At 50.3% G+C, this 16,486-nt stretch overlaps 4 protein-coding genes across 4 annotated transcripts; 2 read left to right on the top strand and 2 right to left on the bottom strand.

The window, feature by feature from the left end:
• Window positions 1–682: 682 nt before the first annotated feature.
• On the top strand, window positions 683–5,888 carry JCM6883_006843 (uncharacterized protein; the record flags this gene model as incomplete). Its single annotated transcript, XM_076629341.1, has 6 exons — window positions 683–2,074; window positions 2,166–2,459; window positions 2,592–2,748; window positions 2,820–3,122; window positions 3,206–5,800; window positions 5,857–5,888. 6 exons carry the CDS (start codon window positions 683–685, stop codon window positions 5,886–5,888), a joined length of 4,773 nt encoding a protein of 1,590 aa, XP_076490463.1.
• Window positions 5,889–6,592: 704 nt separating this feature from the next.
• JCM6883_006842 (HPP family protein) lies at window positions 6,593–8,194 on the bottom strand (the record flags this gene model as incomplete). The annotated part of the gene is made up of 6 exons (XM_076629340.1): window positions 6,593–6,833; window positions 6,905–7,034; window positions 7,114–7,131; window positions 7,202–7,364; window positions 7,432–7,708; window positions 7,770–8,194. 6 exons carry the CDS (start codon window positions 8,192–8,194, stop codon window positions 6,593–6,595), a joined length of 1,254 nt encoding a protein of 417 aa, XP_076490462.1.
• An 862-nt stretch (window positions 8,195–9,056) lies between these two features.
• XKS1 (xylulokinase) lies at window positions 9,057–12,027 on the bottom strand (the record flags this gene model as incomplete). The annotated part of the gene is made up of 8 exons (XM_076629339.1): window positions 9,057–9,109; window positions 9,174–10,234; window positions 10,309–10,660; window positions 10,725–10,773; window positions 10,845–11,010; window positions 11,078–11,610; window positions 11,672–11,819; window positions 11,882–12,027. 8 exons carry the CDS (start codon window positions 12,025–12,027, stop codon window positions 9,057–9,059), a joined length of 2,508 nt encoding a protein of 835 aa, XP_076490461.1.
• Window positions 12,028–12,606: 579 nt separating this feature from the next.
• JCM6883_006840 (uncharacterized protein) lies at window positions 12,607–15,280 on the top strand (the record flags this gene model as incomplete). The annotated part of the gene is made up of 8 exons (XM_076629338.1): window positions 12,607–13,782; window positions 13,858–13,920; window positions 13,995–14,181; window positions 14,259–14,369; window positions 14,465–14,619; window positions 14,679–14,934; window positions 15,003–15,160; window positions 15,239–15,280. The coding sequence occupies 8 exons, from the start codon at window positions 12,607–12,609 to the stop codon at window positions 15,278–15,280; spliced, it is 2,148 nt and encodes a 715-aa protein (XP_076490460.1).
• Between the last annotated feature and the right edge of the window lie 1,206 nt (window positions 15,281–16,486).

Here is a 16,486-nt window from a genome sequence, read left to right as displayed (position 1 = left end):
GATCTGGAGGGTATATAGTGGTCTAGGAACGTAGACGAGATGGTGGGGGGCGCACGATAGGTCTCAGAAACAAGCTGGATACGACCAAAATTTGGTTTAGGAATCCATCCGTTTTTACCACGTTCATTTGCGATTTCAGCAGCAGAGTGTTGAGCGTTTCTCTCGCCCATCTTTGTCGAGAGTATTCTCGTGTCCGGATAATAATGGGAGAGGTCTTCTGCCCAAAAGTCGCTTTCGAGCAAACGAAGTTCAGTCGCGAAAGATTCAAGTTCGAGAGACTCGGCCCGCTTTCCCGGCCTCTCGTGACCGAAAACTTGCGTGCGCAAAGCAGAGCTACCACAGTCGTCTCTCCTGACTCGCTTGGAATCACCTCGCCTTGCGACCACGAGGGAAAAGACTTCGCTCCCTTCAACCTTTCCCTTTCTCCACTTCTGGCATCTCTCGCCGCGACTCTTCGACACTCTATCGTTCTCGTCGAAGCGGTAGATTAAGGATTTGGTCTATATAGCGATTCCAAGCTCACAGGGAACAGCGAACCGAAGTCGAGAAGATTCGCCGTGACGCGCTTTATTCTGACCGACTCTTCTTCCTTCTCGTAACCTCTCGGTGAGCCCCGTCCTATGTACGTTGTAAAGTCTGTGTTACTCATAATGTATAAGTCGGCGGAGCTTACAGGTCAACAATGGAAGAATCAACCTCGAGTTCTCCACCTGACGCTCCCCATCTCGACGCTGCCTCTCCCTCTCCCTCTACCTCTACCCGGAACGAAGCGACTTTATTACAACGCCAATTAGACCCTTCAGTCTCCGGTAGTAACGTCGCATCGAAAGCTACTAGTCACGTTGATCAAACAACCAACTCCCCTTCCCTTCCCTCTTCTCCTCCTCCTTCCACCATGACCTCTCCAACACCAGACTCACGACCAACAACAACACTACCGAAACTTAAAACCCATCCCGCCGACTTGGTCTCCGCCTCAACTCCAGATCCTCATCAGTCCTCCGACTTGACCTCCCCAACTCCTTCGGTTCCATGTTCACCCGTGAGAAACTCTCATGAAGATTTACCGTTGAGTGCGACGAACGCGATTGAAGGGGAGCAGACGAGTTTCATCGAGGACGAGTCAGAAGGAGCTGGGAGAGAGAATGGGACTCTCGTAGAGGAAGAAGAAGAAGAGGAGGAGGAAGAGGAAGAGAGAAGAAGGGTAGGAGGTGGGAGTAGGAGAGGAAGCGAGTTTGGGGGGAGTGAGAATGGTGCGACGGTAGGGAGTCATCAACAACATGGATCGACAGATACTAGCACGAATGGGAATGGGAATGGGAATGGGGAGAATGAGGTAGAGAGGATTAATGGGTTGGAAGTGGTTGGAGAAGAATCGATAACCAGTCAATCGACTCCGATTATGGGGATGCAAGAATTACCTCGAGATCCTTCTTCGAAACCAATTCAACCGCCTTCTTCTTCGAGGGACAACTACTCTACCCCTCCTTCATCTCGTCGATTCCCGCAACCCGACTCATCCCATCATTCTCGAACGATGTCTACTCCTCCTCCTTCCTCGATAATCTCCTCATCTCCCGGTAATTCTCGTTTCGACTCCTCTCAAGCTCCTCCTCCTCCAAACTCGGCTCTCTTCTCCCCCGTATCTCCACCAGCAATGTCTCCTCAAGAAGCTCAACAACTACCTCCTCCACGAATCAATCCCTTGAATTTACCTCCTTTACCTCTATCGAATCCTCCTTCGAGACGTCCTTCTTCTTCTTCCCATCGACCTAGCGCCTCGGTCTCAACAGACTCACGAGCCACTCCGGTATCGTCGAGTAGTGCAGCAGGGAATGGAAGATCTAGTGGTGGAAGGAGGGAACGAGAACCTACTGCCGAAAGTCTCACTCGAAAATCACTCGCAGAAGAAAAAGAACGTCTCAACGATTCAGTCTCCTCAAACGCGAACCCTACGAGTTCTAGTTCTAGTAGGAGTAGAAGAACGTTAGGGGAATGGCAAATGACTAAAACTTTAGGAGCGGGTAGTATGGGTAAAGTCAAATTGGGAGTTTCTTCAATTTCGGGTGAAAAAGTAAAATCTCCATCCCTCTTTTCTCTCCTCTTTCCTCCCTCTCTCTCTCTCTCTCCTAGTCGGGTGCTGATTCTAGGTTTGAGTGAAATAGGTAGCGATCAAGATCATTCCACGCTTCACTTCAACCGCAGCCGCACAACGTCCCCCTCCTCCTGCTCCTCCTCCTGTTCCTTCCTCCGATCCTTCCTCTTCTCGTCGTCCTTCCTCCGCTTCGGGTTCACAGCCACAAGCGACACAAGCCGTTCCAGAACCAACAGCTTCGTTCCTAGCGAAAGCAGCCGCGAAGGATCAATCGAAAGAAGTGAGAACGGTTAGAGAGGGGAGTTTGAGTTTGTTGTTACATCATCCTTATGTGTGTGGGATGAGGGAAATGATGATTTATCCTGTACGTCCCAACCCCTTTCTCTTTCCCTTCTCCTTATTCGAACGAGCGAGTGGAGCGCAGAAGAAATGAAAACTGACTCACTCCTTTCTTTCCGTTCAAAACTCCTCGAAACCACTCGCGCGTTATTCGTAGCATCATTACTATTTCGTTCAAGAGTACGTCAATGGAGGACAAATGCTCGATTATATCATCTCTCATGGAAGGTTGAGGGAGAGAAGTGCGAGGAAGTTTGCGAGACAGATTGGATCGGCTTTGGAGTATTGTCATGCGAATTCAATCGTTCATCGAGGTACGTCTCTCCTTGTCCCATCTCCTCGTCTTCTCCTTCGCTAACGAACGATTCTCGAGTTGTATGAACAGACTTGAAGATTGAAAATATTCTAATCTCGAAAACGGGTAACATCAAAATAATCGATTTCGGACTCTCGAACCTCTACTCCCCTCTCTCCCACCTCTCGACATTCTGCGGTTCACTCTATTTCGCGGCTCCCGAATTACTCAACGCGAAACCTTATACGGGACCAGAAGTCGACGTTTGGAGTTTCGGAATCGTTTTGTACGTTTTGGTGTGCGGAAAAGTTCCGTTCGATGATCAGAGTATGCCGGCTTTACATGCGAAGATCAAGAGGGGACAGGTAGAGTATCCGAGTTGGTTAAGTACCGGTGAGCTCATCTCTCCTCTCTTTTCTCTCTTCTCTCCCTCCTTTTCCGATTCGCTGATATCGTTCGAGTGTAACGACTAATAGAATGTAAACACCTCCTCTCCCGTATGCTCGTCACTGTTCCCTCCCAACGTGCCTCCTTACAAGAAGTTCTCTCTCACCCTTGGCTCGTCAAGGGTTTCACCTCCCCTCCCACGACTCATCTCCCCTCTCGAACTCCCTTGAGGGCAGGAGAACTCGACCCGGAAGTATTGAAAGGAATGACGGGGTTCGAGTTTGGGACCGAGGAAGAAATCGAAAAGAATTTGAATCAAGTTTTGGAGACGGAACTTTATAAAGCTTCGAGTAAGGCGTGGGAAATACGGAAATCGAGAGAAGCGGGAGGACTGAACGAGATGAATGGGAGAGAAGGAGGCGGGGGAGAAGCGGAGAAGGAGAGACCGTCGATGAGAGTAGATGGGAGGGATATAAAGAGAAGTCCGACGAATAAGAGGTTTTCGGGACTAGGGTTTTATGGGAAGAAGATTGCGGGGGGTTTCAATGCCGCGTTTGCAGGGACGAACGCTCCACCTCGAGGATCATCAGGAGGAGGAGGAGACGAATTCGATTCGTCTTCAGGAGGAGGAGGAGGTTCGACGGGAATCAGTCCTGGATTCTTTGGAGCTTCAGGAGGACCTCGTCCCGATCAACTCGATCCGACAAAAGGGTTTCATCCTCTCATCTCGATCTATTACCTCGTCAAAGAGAAGATCGAACGTGAAAGAATTTGGGGTCCAGGAGTATTCGCATCCTCTACGATTTCACTCACGGGTCCACCCCCACCTCCCGCTCCCGCACAAGCGTATCAAGCCGGTTCGACGATCACTTCCCCTGCACTCGTCGCTTCTCCCGAATTGGCACGTCCTCCTGCCGCTTCTCCATTGATTCCGATGACTCCTCAACCGAGACAAAGAGCGACGGGAGAAGAATTCGCCCCTCATCCTTCGACGGCGCCTCAAATGCCGAGAACTACTGCTACAATCTCTTCGAACGTTAGACATCATTCGATGACGATCCCTCCTCATCCTTCTTCTTCGGCTCCGAATTCTCCAATCGTTAATTCGTTCGGACGACCCCAAACGAGCGGCAATGGCGGTTACGATCCACCGAATTCACCTTCCCCTCGAACGAGAACCTCGGCGACAACGAACGCTTCGAATCGAATGTCATTATCGATCAGTCCATCCGAACGAGACCGACTCTCCGACTCCCTCAACGAAGACGTCCCTCTCTCCTCTTCCACTTCTTCGACCGGTGGATTCGCCCGTCGATTCGGCTCTCTTCTCGGTCGATCATCCCCCGAATCAGGGAAAGGTCACAGGAGTCGAGCGAGTATCGGAGGAATGGCGGGACATCGAGCATCGAACAAAACTGCCGCGTCTCCTCTTCCTCAAGTTTCCGAAACTCCTTCTACAAATTTGAGACCTCCAGTGACGAGACTACCTTCGACGGGATCGGACGTTCCGTTAGCGAGTCCACCGAATGGGAAACCGGTCGTTCGGGCTTCGACCGTCGGAGAAATTTCACCGAGTCGTCATCAACGGGGAGTATCGATGGGGGCTGCGAACGTCCTCAGTTCGAGTTCGAATGGAGCGTCGACGATGACGGCGAATCCTGGAGAATCAAGTTCGGTTGGAAGAACAGGGACGGGATTCTTTGAACGGAGAAGACAAGTTTCTCTCGCGAGTCAACCTGGTTCGAACGCACTCGCTTCGTCTCCTCCTCCACCGAGACCAAACACTTCGAATGATATCGCTGGGATGTTCGATGATGTCGCAGAAGAAGAATTAGTCGATTCCGCTCTCGTCGATTCGGGTTCAGGAGCTCAATCTCAAGGAGGAGGAGGAGGATCATCAGGAGGAGTCGGTATCGAACAACAATCCGTAGTTCCCGACGTTGGATTCATCGGGCGCACTCCCTCACGGTCATCCTCGGGTAAAGACGTCTCGGAATCTGCGAAACCGGTTTGGTTGAAAGGTCTCTTCTCGGTCAGTACGACTACGACGAAACCGGTCGCTACGTTACGAGGGGATCTCGTCAAAGTGTTGGATCGGTTGGGGGTTCAACATCGAGATGTTAAGAATGGATTCGAGTGCGTTCATGCTCCTTCGATCGATCTTTCAAGCTTCGGTAACGGAGGAGGAGGAGGAGGCACGACGACTGGTGGAGGAGGAGGAAACAAGGATGGTAAGAATGTGAGATCGACGATTAAGAGGAGAGCGAGTAAATTATTGTTACAGAAGAAAGATGGAGAAGTTCAATCAATCGGCGGCGTCGATGAAAACGGAACGACGAATCTCGAAGACTCTCAATCTTCCTTACGAATCGTTACCGATCCCACTTCGACCACCGCACGAGCTCGCACTCAATCTTCTGGATCTTTCACCCCAGTTTCGCCGATCGATAATTCCCCTCCTCTTCAAACTGGTGGAGCTCGATTCGATAGTGGACATCACTCTTCGGGAGAAGGTGCAACTTCAGGAGGAGGAGGAGGAGGAGGAGATGTCATGAATGGATCGAGCGCGGTTTCGAACGACATGATTGTTCGGTGCGAAATCTTTATCGTTAAAATGCCTCTGCTGCCTGGGTTCCACGGGATTCAATTCAGGAGGATCTCGGGAAATGCATACCTCACTCTAGGTAAGTTCTTCTCGCCTTTCATCGATGCGAAATGTACTGACAGTTTGCGATCGTAGTGAAACGAATTCTGCAAGAACTTAAACTCTAATCTTCCCTCCATCGCATGTACTCTCTCCCTCCCTCATTCTTGCTCGCAATCGTACAGCAACGTAGTGCCATCTCTCTCTCCCTCTCTTCACTATTTAACCCTCTTCTTGCTCTGCCCTCTCTTCGTTCGATGTGCTCATCCCGCCTAATCTACTCCTCTCCTTCCTCCTCTCGCAACCGGCGTTACTCGTCCTTGTACTCTATATTCCCTTCTAGCTAGTCATGAAGTGCTCTTCATCTTTCTCAGTAGCAGTAGAAACGATAAAATTTGTTTATATTTTCCTCTCTCTCTTCTCTTTCTTCTAAGCAGTTGCAACTCATGAGTCAGTAGAATTCCTTCCATCAGGTAACTGTGAGCGTCTCGAGTTGGTAGTACGGGTGTATCGCTGTAAGATGTGAGATGTCAGGAGAGCAGAGCAGGGGAGAGTCCTGGCTCGAGCTGCGTTCTTCGTGCTCATCGAGTTTCGCACGCGACTATCTCATTCTCCTGTTCGGATTGTGCTCTGACTCGTGAAGTTTCAGGACAACAGACTGCGAATTGCAAATTGCTCTCCTCTTGTCGGCAACCTCTCCTGGGGCGCGAGAAAGAACGCGAGGACGAGGATATGATATCAAGATTACGACGATATGACAACGAAACAAGGCATACAGAAACAATGTGATATATCATCTACAACTCCACCAAGTCGCCTTCGTCGAAGCTCTTCACTGTGACTTGATTTGTCTTCCCCTCTGCGTTTCTTCCAAACTCGCTCGATTACTCCTCCACGAGTTCGAATCTTCCTCTTCCCTCAGATTCCCCAGTCGTCGATGATCGTTTTGCGCTCCATTCTGGGTATTCGACGAGGAAGAGAGAGGATTTATCGTGGGCAGTTTGTTCTTTTCTTCCTCCTCTTCTTTTTGTTTTTGAACGGGAGGTGGAGGGGGAGTTTTCGGAGTCCACCAGCTGTAACGGTCGGACAGATCGACGGGATCAGTCCTGTGCAAGATTCCGAGGCGGAGGGAGAGGAAACCTACAAGGTCGGATACTTTCTTCGACCCAGGTTATTGACGAAGAATGACCATAACGTCATCCATGTGACGGCGAGGAAGATGTCTAGTAAGTAAGTGTATCGTCCATCGACTGTTCGATGCGCTGAGGCGATAACTACGATAAGCGAAAGAGAAAAACGAGGTGAGCTGAGCTGAACTGCCTCGCATCGAGGACACGACGTGAGGAGACTTACGAGCTGTGGCTCCTCCAGCTATCAGAGAATCAAGAGGAGAGAGTTAGTCGATTGCCAGGAAGCTCGCAACAAGAAGAGGCAGACTTACGAGGATGAACCGTTTTCGTAACTTGCATTCCGAAAATCGCAATCGCGACAGCAAGAGCATACGCGACCGGAGTCAGATGATACCATGAGTTTGGCTGGACGATCGTGTTGTCCTCGTTGATAGGTTCCGAGAATCGATCGTTCAAAGCGAATAATTGAGAAATCTTCGCAAACAAGCTAACGTAAGTGTCTCTTTTCCTCCCACATCCATGTGAGACAGAGAGAACTTACAATGACTCCACTCAGAGCACTAACCATATGTCCGCCAATGACCGCTCTCGGTTGACTCAACGGTGACTCGGGAACGACGTAAAGCAGAACTGCCGTCGCTCCCAGACTTCCAATCGCGAGAGGAGTATCTCCTTCGAATCCTCCAACATCCTTGAACGCGTAAGAGATTCCTCCCGCTCCGAGGATGGCAACGAACGCTCCGAAGAATGCGAGAAGATAGTTTTCGTAAGGTTGCGAGAGGAATCGAAGTGGTCGAACGATCGGGGATTTGAACGAGCTAGAGGAGCGTTGAGCCCTTCAGCTCACTGACATCCCAGTAAGTAATACGGAACACTCACTGCTTGTCTCTGATCCCTATGAAATGTCTCCCAAGTTTTCCCAAAAATCCCGGTCCCTTTTCCCCTCTCTCCTGCTGTTCGACATCTTCCCATCCATCCCCCGCGCTCGTTTCCGTGCTCGACGACTTCTCTGCGTCTCCCTCCTTCCCACCAGCTTGATTCCTCCTAAAGAGTGGTACTCGACTCCCAGTTCTCCCTTCTCTCGATTCACTTCGATCCCTCCCCCATTCCGACGATTCCCTCTCGTATCCTCCTCGACTTCGGGAAATGCTACGACTCGTAGGAGGCCCTAGACTGCTCCCCCTCTCTCCTCCTGTCCCTCGCGAGTGTGGGGAACGAGATTCTACTCGATCATTGTATCCAACTCGAGACTGTTGAGCTGGTAAGATCGGCGGTGGTAAGGTTGGTATCGATGATTCTTGCATGGCGGACTGACTGGGACAAGAGAGAGCCGGGTGGGACGAGAATTATTCGATTTGTTATTCTTAGCCTGTAGAAATGACATAGCGATTTGAGCCGAACTTTTCGGGCAAATTGTACCAGCGACTAGGCTTTCGCTGTGGAGAGCATCGTTCGTTTCGTTTCGTGCTTGCGTTGCGAGGGAGCGCGAGAGAACGGCTCGCTCGTTGAAGAACTTTTCGCTCTCTTCGTCTCCGCGAACCTCTCTCGACGCAACTCAGCCGTCTTTGATCGCTGGAGGCATCCCACACGACAGCAAAGCACCACAAGATCGCCGCGCTCTACGAAAGAGCTGTGGAAGGCAGCAGATTCTGCTTCGCATGGCGTGAGTTCAGTTTTTGTAACGAAGCTTTCCTCTCGCTTGCTGTGTCTAGACCAGTTCGCGAGGCTCGTTTAGCGCCATACTGGACAGACTGTGAGCACGAGTGTCAATTCGGCTTTGCTTGGTCCGCTCTGTTTAGAGCATGCGCTGTTTCTGGATTCTTTCGCATCTGAGCTCGATTCACTCTGCCATCCTCCCGGCGAGGACTCGTCAAGATAGATCGAGCTACTCACCCTGACGATCTCAGCATTAAGCACAGGGAAACCAGCTGAATTGAACAACGACAAAAGAGAGAGACCGAGACAGACAACCAAGCCTCAAAAAACGATCGAAAAGAAGTAAGATGCTAATTAGCGAGGTGGTGAAAGTGGAAAGGGAGACAGACAGATAGACGACAACAGAGACTATATACAGAGTGGTGGAGATTGTGAGAGCAACAACAAGGCGAGTAGATACAGGGGAGGAAAACAAGCTCATTCGTTTTTTCTTCTTTTCTGACGAGAGATTCAGAGTAATCCTTTCAAAGCGTACTTCTCGAGACGAGCGTATTCAGGCAACACTGGCATCGAGTTCTCGGGTCAGTCTCGTCTCACGCAGGATGAGTGTAAGAAAAAGAGACTTACTCGAAGAATAATACTTGAACTCGTGTTGATCCGGCGCCGCAACCAAATCCAAGCCTGGCGGATCTTCTCCTAACACTTCCTTCTCGAACCCTTCCTCATCATCTCGGGGATCATACATCTTTTGCTTCGTTCGCACTTGACTTCCTCCTCCTCCTCCTCGGCGAGCGATTTCGGAATACGTCTGTTTCTTCGCTTCGACGGATTCGGCGACCGAAGGAGGAGTCGAGAAGATTGAGGTCGTAGTTGAATAGATCGAACCATGACGAGAATGAGGCGCTAGACCGGAGAAGGTAGAATCGAGGGTGAAAACGGAGGAGGAACGACGATGATCTCGAGAAGAAGGGAATTGATTCGTCGATACCGAAGAGATTGGGTATTGTTCTTCTTGATCGAATGAGACTCCTCCTCCTCCTCCATGGTCGACGAGTTGAGCTTCATTCAAGTGTCTTCCTTTTTCTTGAGCTTCCAATTCTTCCCTCAAGAATTCTCCAAACTCCATACCCTGTCCTTCTCCACCGGCCTCTTTCGTCCTAGTCATCGTCCATACCCAAGCGGCTTTGTATCCCGCTCCCAACGCCGCCGCACTCGTCTTCAACCTTTCTTCTTCAAATCCCCTCTTTTCCCTCCTCGTTCCAACGTATTCCTCGAGATCTTCCCCTTCAACCCTACTCCTCTTCTCCCCACTCGCGAGTAACAAGTACGTAGGTGCCGAGAAGACAGTCGAAAGGATCGAATCGATCGCCGGATTCGTCGAAGCTTCTCCAGTAACGACGAGTCGAGTGGGAACGAGGGTCTTCTCGAATTTCGGGAATCGTACGAGATCGAATGGTCCGACTTCTTTCAGCATCTTCGTCGTCGTGGTCGAGTTGGAGTTGAGGTCGAGGTAGAATCGAGACAATCGTAAACGAAGCGACATGAATTGGTTCTCGACGAGTAAACGAGGATTCGATTTTCGATCGGGAACTTCTGGTACTTTGACTCCATCGACGAACCTGACGAATCCTTGTACGAACGAACCTTGTCCGTGAGGGAAGAAATAGACGAATTGTTTCCCATCGAGTCTGATCGCCGTCAAAGCTCATGAGACGTCAGTCCTCTTTCTTGAGACAGCGAGGGAAGGGGAAGGGAGACTGACCCGAGAGTTCCACCATGAGGTACGATCGCAACCAATTTCGTAAAGACATCCCAAGAACCGTTTGCATACAAATCTTTCGACAAACTTCTCGCTAATCCCGCATCTTTACTCTTGATCATCGCGACGAATTCACTATCTCCCCCTTCTTCTCGTCCGTTGATGTTTCGAGCAGGGTGAAGGAAGAATGAACGATCGGGATGAGGAAGGAACTGAGAAGAAGCGAGGAAAAGGGAATCGGATTCGGAAGAAAGGGAGACGAGGACGTAGCGTTGCTGACCATGAGGAGACGTCGTGAGTGGGAAGGAGAGGAACGTCGCGGCATCGGTGTTGGTGAATGAAACGATTAGAGTATCTGTTTTCTCGTCATGTTTCACAGATTAGCGTCGAGGAGGGACGGTTGAGAGAAGAAGCTTCACCTGGAGACAATCCGTAGCGTTTGGCAAAGTACTCAGAGATAGTGCCGAGCTGTGGATTCGACTACCCCCTATTCAGGAACTTTTCTTTGAAGCTCAAGAATCGAGGATACCGAAACTTACAGGTTTCGAATTATCCCCTCCTACTTCTCCCAGCAATCCCCTCAGCTTCTCGCCACCTCCAGCTTCTCCTCCCATGACGAACTCGAGCAATTCGTCCTCCCAATCCTTCTTGATCGGATTGAAGAAACCCGTCGAACAAGCATCTGAAACATCAACCGGTGCGAACCTATTCTCCGCTCCTCTTCATCAGTCATTCCATCTCTCCTCGATCATTTCGACTGAGTAGAACGTACCTTCCAAGCAAAATCGACGCCATCAATCCACTCTCCAATAAAATCCTTCCATTTCCTCCGAAAACTCCTCCCCCTCCTCCTTCTTCCTCGGCAGCTCGTTCTCCCATTTCAATCTCATACAATTCCTTCTCCCTCAGTTTCAACAACCTCGTCGCACTCGACTGAGAAGTGATTCTAGCTCCAGTTTTCGAAACGATATAATCTCGACCTTTCTCGAGCGTTTCGAAATGTCGAAGAGATTTCTCATAACTCGACATTGCTTGTCCTCCTCCTCCTTTCGAAGAAGAAGACGAGGATCGCGAGAGAGGAGAAGAAGCAGAGGAAACGGAGGGAGAGGAAAGAAGTTGAGTTCCGAAATATTGTTCAAATTGACGAACTTGAGTAACGGTAGAATTGTCCCCTACACTCGGAGGATCCGGGATCGAGAACGCAGTATCGGGAGTGAAGATATCGGAGAGTGAGAGGTGAGAAGTTTGAGCGAGAGTAGAGAGGAGAGAGGAGAATTGAGGGGAGAGGAAATGCAAAACTCCAGGCTGCGAGGGTGACAAAGCTTCAGTCCGAGTTAACCTGGACTGAGAAGTCGAGAGCACTCACTTGAGTCGCACCACTGATCGCGACGATTCGCCTAATTAAATCGGGGTAACGTTGCGAGAGTTTGTCGAGTAAAACTTCGAGAGCTTTGATCCTCATCACTGAAGGCGCCGTCACTCGATCTCCTAACGTATGTACGCCGTTTCTGGTCCTGTATCGCGCTTCATTCCTTCAGTAGCATGTCATTGGCTCTGAGAGGAAGAGAGGACATACCCAAACTCAGACAATTCGGAATCGATATCGACTTGTTCAACCGCAATCACTCCAAGTCGTTCATCGAGGATACATGCACGGTAAATATCGACTCCACATTCGATCGAGAGAAAGAGAGGACCGGAGTCCGAGAAGTGATTGAGCATCGAGGAGGAAGCGAGCGAAAGTTGGTGCTACCTCCCTCTTGCGAGAGAGTGTTTTCTGTGAAAGGACAAGGGCGGAAGTAGAGTTGAGGAGAGTACAGTAGTCGAGAGTAGCAACGTCGAGAGTAGGATGTTGTGGCGAAAGAAGAGCGAGAGCGAGAGAGGGAGAGGAAAGAGAGAGAGAAGAGAGGAGAAGCGAGAAATTCGAGGAGTCGTTCCGGAAGAGGGGACATCGTTATTTGAACAGAGCTCAATCTCGTCCCACCACTCTTGCGCTCACCCAGCTCGACTGACTGTGTATCATCCTCCGAGCCCTGATCAAGCCGTTCCTTCTGATCGTCGACGTTGGAGTCCATCGCTGTCGGACGAGCGAACTTAGCTCCCTCTTTCGCGCTTATCACTGATACTGACAGTGTCCCACGACGATAGAGCGATAAAGTGTTCAATCCGGAAGAGAGAAGTGCTGCGTCGAAATTACGACATTCACGATTCTTTTTCGTGATTCAACTTTGCTCCCAAATCGCTCAGGTTCCTGCTTGGCCTCTACCGCTCAGTTCCCAAGCGTAGTAAAACCCTACTTGTATGGATCACCTGACCGGATTGAATCAGGCTCAACTCGCGGCGTTCCTTCAACTCTCCTCATCTCAACAATCTCATCCTCCTCCTCTACTCTCTCCTTCCGTCCCATTCGATCCAGTCCAAGCACTAGCAGCATCCTTACAATGGTCGACTACTCCTCAACAACAACCGACTGCAACTCCAGATGATTTCGACGGATGGCTTCAAACCCAACTCGCTCAGTTGAACCAACTCCCGCTTCCTCCTCCCAATCCTTCTCTCCCTTTGAAACCTACGTTCTCACAAGGAACGGACTTCCCTTCGTTCCCGGCTCCGGCTCAACCTCATGCGTTCCCTCCGATTTCAAGTTCGAGGTTTCATCCTTACGATCGACAATCCTCTTCCTCCTCTTCCTCTTCCTCGACGAAACCCGAACGACAGAGATGGCAAACACATCCTCAATCACAACAAGGGTACTCGGTCCCTCAACCTCCTCAACCACCGACTCGAACAAGAATCCTTTACCCTCCAGAAGATTCTCCCTCCCCGATGATTCTCGCTTCGACTTCGCACGAGACGACACCTCGCTCAGTACCGGCCCACACACCGATGGAGGTCTCGACCGTATCTCCTCAGCCGATATCGATGGACCACCGCTCAACTTCAAACCAGGAACGAACGACGAACAAGAGGAGGAAACGAAGAACTCGTTCCCTCCCTCCTTCCTTCCTCTCCACTACTGCAAAGTCATCACTTCGTAGAACTATCGCGGAGGAGGAATCGACTGAAGAGGGATTGGAGGAATTGTTCGAATGGTTAGATGAGAAGAGATGGGATTTTTCGGATTTATTCTCTGCGTTGAGTGAACCGCTCAAGGAGGAACAGAACCCGGACTTGAGGACAAATCCGAGTCATAGAAGGAGAGTGGAAGAGTTCCTTAACCTCGACTCGACTAGCGCAAGCATAGCAGGAGGAGGAGGAATCGAAGAAAGTTTGGAATCGAAAATTCGTCGATGGAAGCGAGAACACGGGATCAGTGAACCCGAGGCGAGGGGAGCTCGTGAAATCATGAATCTCTGGCAACGAAGACAAGTGACGGCTGAACATGCAGAGAAGGAGCGAGAAAGGGAGAAAGGAATGCAAGATGCCGTGAACGAATTGAATCTGAATGGAGGTCAACAAGGTCCGGTGGCTGGTGTCGTGAGCTTTCCTCTCTCCGCATCGAGCATCATTTCCAAATGGACGCTGATGCGAGAGTGGGATCCGTACTTGCAGGCGATTCGATCGATTATCAATCGATACCACGAAGCTTATAACGAATCTCAAGCTGATATCGCCGTACGCTCGCACTCCCTCCCTCTCTGTGCTCTACTCCTTGCGTTTGTACTCACTCACCTCATATCACTCTGCAGCGTCTCGACGCGACCCTCTCTCGTGCTCCATCTCCACACCTCGCATCCGCTCCTCGAGAACCCCTCGCCTGGTCCGGACACTTGATCGTCCCTCCTCTCCAGGCGGATCTATTGAGTCATTGGTTGATGAGTCCGGGGAGACCTAACTTGCAAGTGGAAAGGGAGAAAGGTTCGATTGAAGCGGATCGTGCGTTTCCCTTCTCTCTTCACATCCCAAACTTCGCGAAGGAGGAGAATGACGTAAAGAGAGGAGGTCTTCCACAGATATGAGGATCTATTCGAGTCTGAGTCCGTTGGATCTGCATGCGAGAGGAGCAGAGATTTCTCGAGCGATTTTAACGAGAGATGAGTCGACACGAGCTTTGTTTGGACAACGTGAGTCCTCCATCTCTTTCTCCCTCTGCCGTCTCTATTAATCTGACAAGCTGCCTGACTCGATCGCTGACTGACTCGCTCGGTTGCTTGAGTAGATTGGGATTCCCTCCATCTTTTCCTTCAGGGTCCTTCGCTCGCTCCACTCGACACTTCCGGTTTCGCTCACTACGACGACTACTCGCTATGGCACCACGCATTGATGTGTTACCTCCAACTTTGTGTCCGATACCCCGCTTTCAAAGAATCCAAAGTCCGTCTCTCATTCTTTCCCTCCCCTCTTCCTCTTCTGACCTTTTCATCTCTTTATAGGAAGCGCACCTCATAATCTCCCCCGACCTCCCTCCTCCCATTTCTCCAACCCCACTCGAGACCTCCCTGATCGACCGTCTCCTCCGTTCTCATTGGGATTATCTCCGTCTCTACCTCCTCTCTTCGCATGGCGGTCTCTTGCGTTCCGCCGTTCGAGGATTCGAAGGTGTCAAGTTATCTCGATTCGATTTGTTATCCGTCGTGGGTGACACCATTGAGGTTATCGAAGCGCTCAAAAAGTCAAGAGACTCATCAGGTTCGTCCTCTTCTTCCTCGATCTGTTACAGAAGAAATGGAACTAATCAGAAAGATGAGAGGTATCAGATCGGATCTTGCCGTACGATCCCTCGGTGAGTCAAATCCGAAACGCATGGAGACAACGAGCGTTTTGGGACCCTCAAGCGAATTGGGTCGTTTGGTCCGCTGCGACAACTCATTTCTTGGAATTGTCGGCACTCAACAAGGATTGGGCGCTGGGTGTGGTACGTCTCGACTCCGCTCTGTCATTGTCAAGCGGTGAGGAAGAAGCGAGACTGAAGAATTCGCGTGCACTCGAGCAGAAAGATCTACCGGGAATTGAAGGGTTGTTAGGTGGGAAGTAACGCGAAGAAGGAGAATGATCAGGGATTGAGATGACATTGAGGCTGGGCTGGGCTAGGGTTGTTGTTAAGGCTTGCAGGCGAGAGAGAGAAAAGGATTTTTTCAGTGACTGGAATTGTTTTCCGCAATCGCAGCGAATTCTCTTTCGATCATTCATCTCGAGAGCCTGAAGGCAAGAGCTCACTCGCGAGTCCTCGTACGGGCGCTCCTCGCATGTAAGGCGACGTTCTTGATCAACAGTGAGCGCTTCAAAACGAAGATGAAAATTAAATTGCGAACGAAGATGGGTATTATAAAGGACAATTCCGGGTGTTTGAGAGAAAGGTTAGGATGAATGGAGTAGGGGTAACTAGTTATGTGCACGAAGAAGAAAGGGGAATGAATCGAAGGATATGTACAGGACAGGTGTCGAAAGGTTGTTTCGATTGTGGATGAAGCTCGGTGGTGTTTCTACACTCTACCACGTCTACCACCACATCGGCAGCAGAGAACGTCACCGAGGCATCGGAAGAAGGAGGCGAAGACGCCGGCGATACTAGATTGCGGGCGAACAAGCGAAAAAAGTCAGAAAACTTGCAGAGACAACGAGGAAGCGAGGAAGTACTCACGCGTTAATGATTCCCGTCAAGCACGATGCGATGCCTGAGATGATCGAGCTCAGTCCTCGGCCGATTGCACTGAAAACATTGGCAATCTAGCAAGGCTCAACGACGAAAGTGTCAGTGAAGTGAGCGAAAAAAGAAAACTTGGAATTCCTTTCGAGCGAGGACCATACTCACGGCTGAACAGACGGATCCCATTGTAGTTGTCTAGAGTTGGTGTATGAGTGTGTTTGGAGAGAGTCTGTTTGGTTGCGAGAGGCACACGAGCGAAGAGATGATTAGCACCGCCTGACCGACCTTCGGGAAAACGATGGAAGACTCACTGTAGTTTCTTGTGAAGTCGCGAAAAGCTTTGCTTCTTCTGACTGAACGAGGAGATGCGAGTGAAGTGTAGGAAAGGAAAGCAACAAGGAAGTTCGTCTGTCTGTTTCTCTTGGGTTCGAGTTCGCGCCTGCGTCACTGAGAAAGAAAAATGGGAGAGAAAGCGAGAGAGGAAAAGACTGCGCAATGACCTCATTTCGAGAACTTTCTTAAATTCTTCTTCTCTTTCCTTGCGTGGCTCCGCAAAAGAGCTCAGACCTGCTGACGCGAAAGATCAGCGCAGCG

Source organism: Sporobolomyces salmoneus, assembly GCF_050403485.1.
Source record: "Sporobolomyces salmoneus JCM6883 DNA, S_salmoneus_JCM6883_v1_ctg5, whole genome shotgun sequence".
Lineage (NCBI taxonomy): Eukaryota > Fungi > Basidiomycota > Microbotryomycetes > Sporidiobolales > Sporidiobolaceae > Sporobolomyces > Sporobolomyces salmoneus.
The sequence above is the reverse complement of the archived record's forward strand: the minus strand, read 5'-3'. Positions and strand labels throughout refer to the sequence as shown.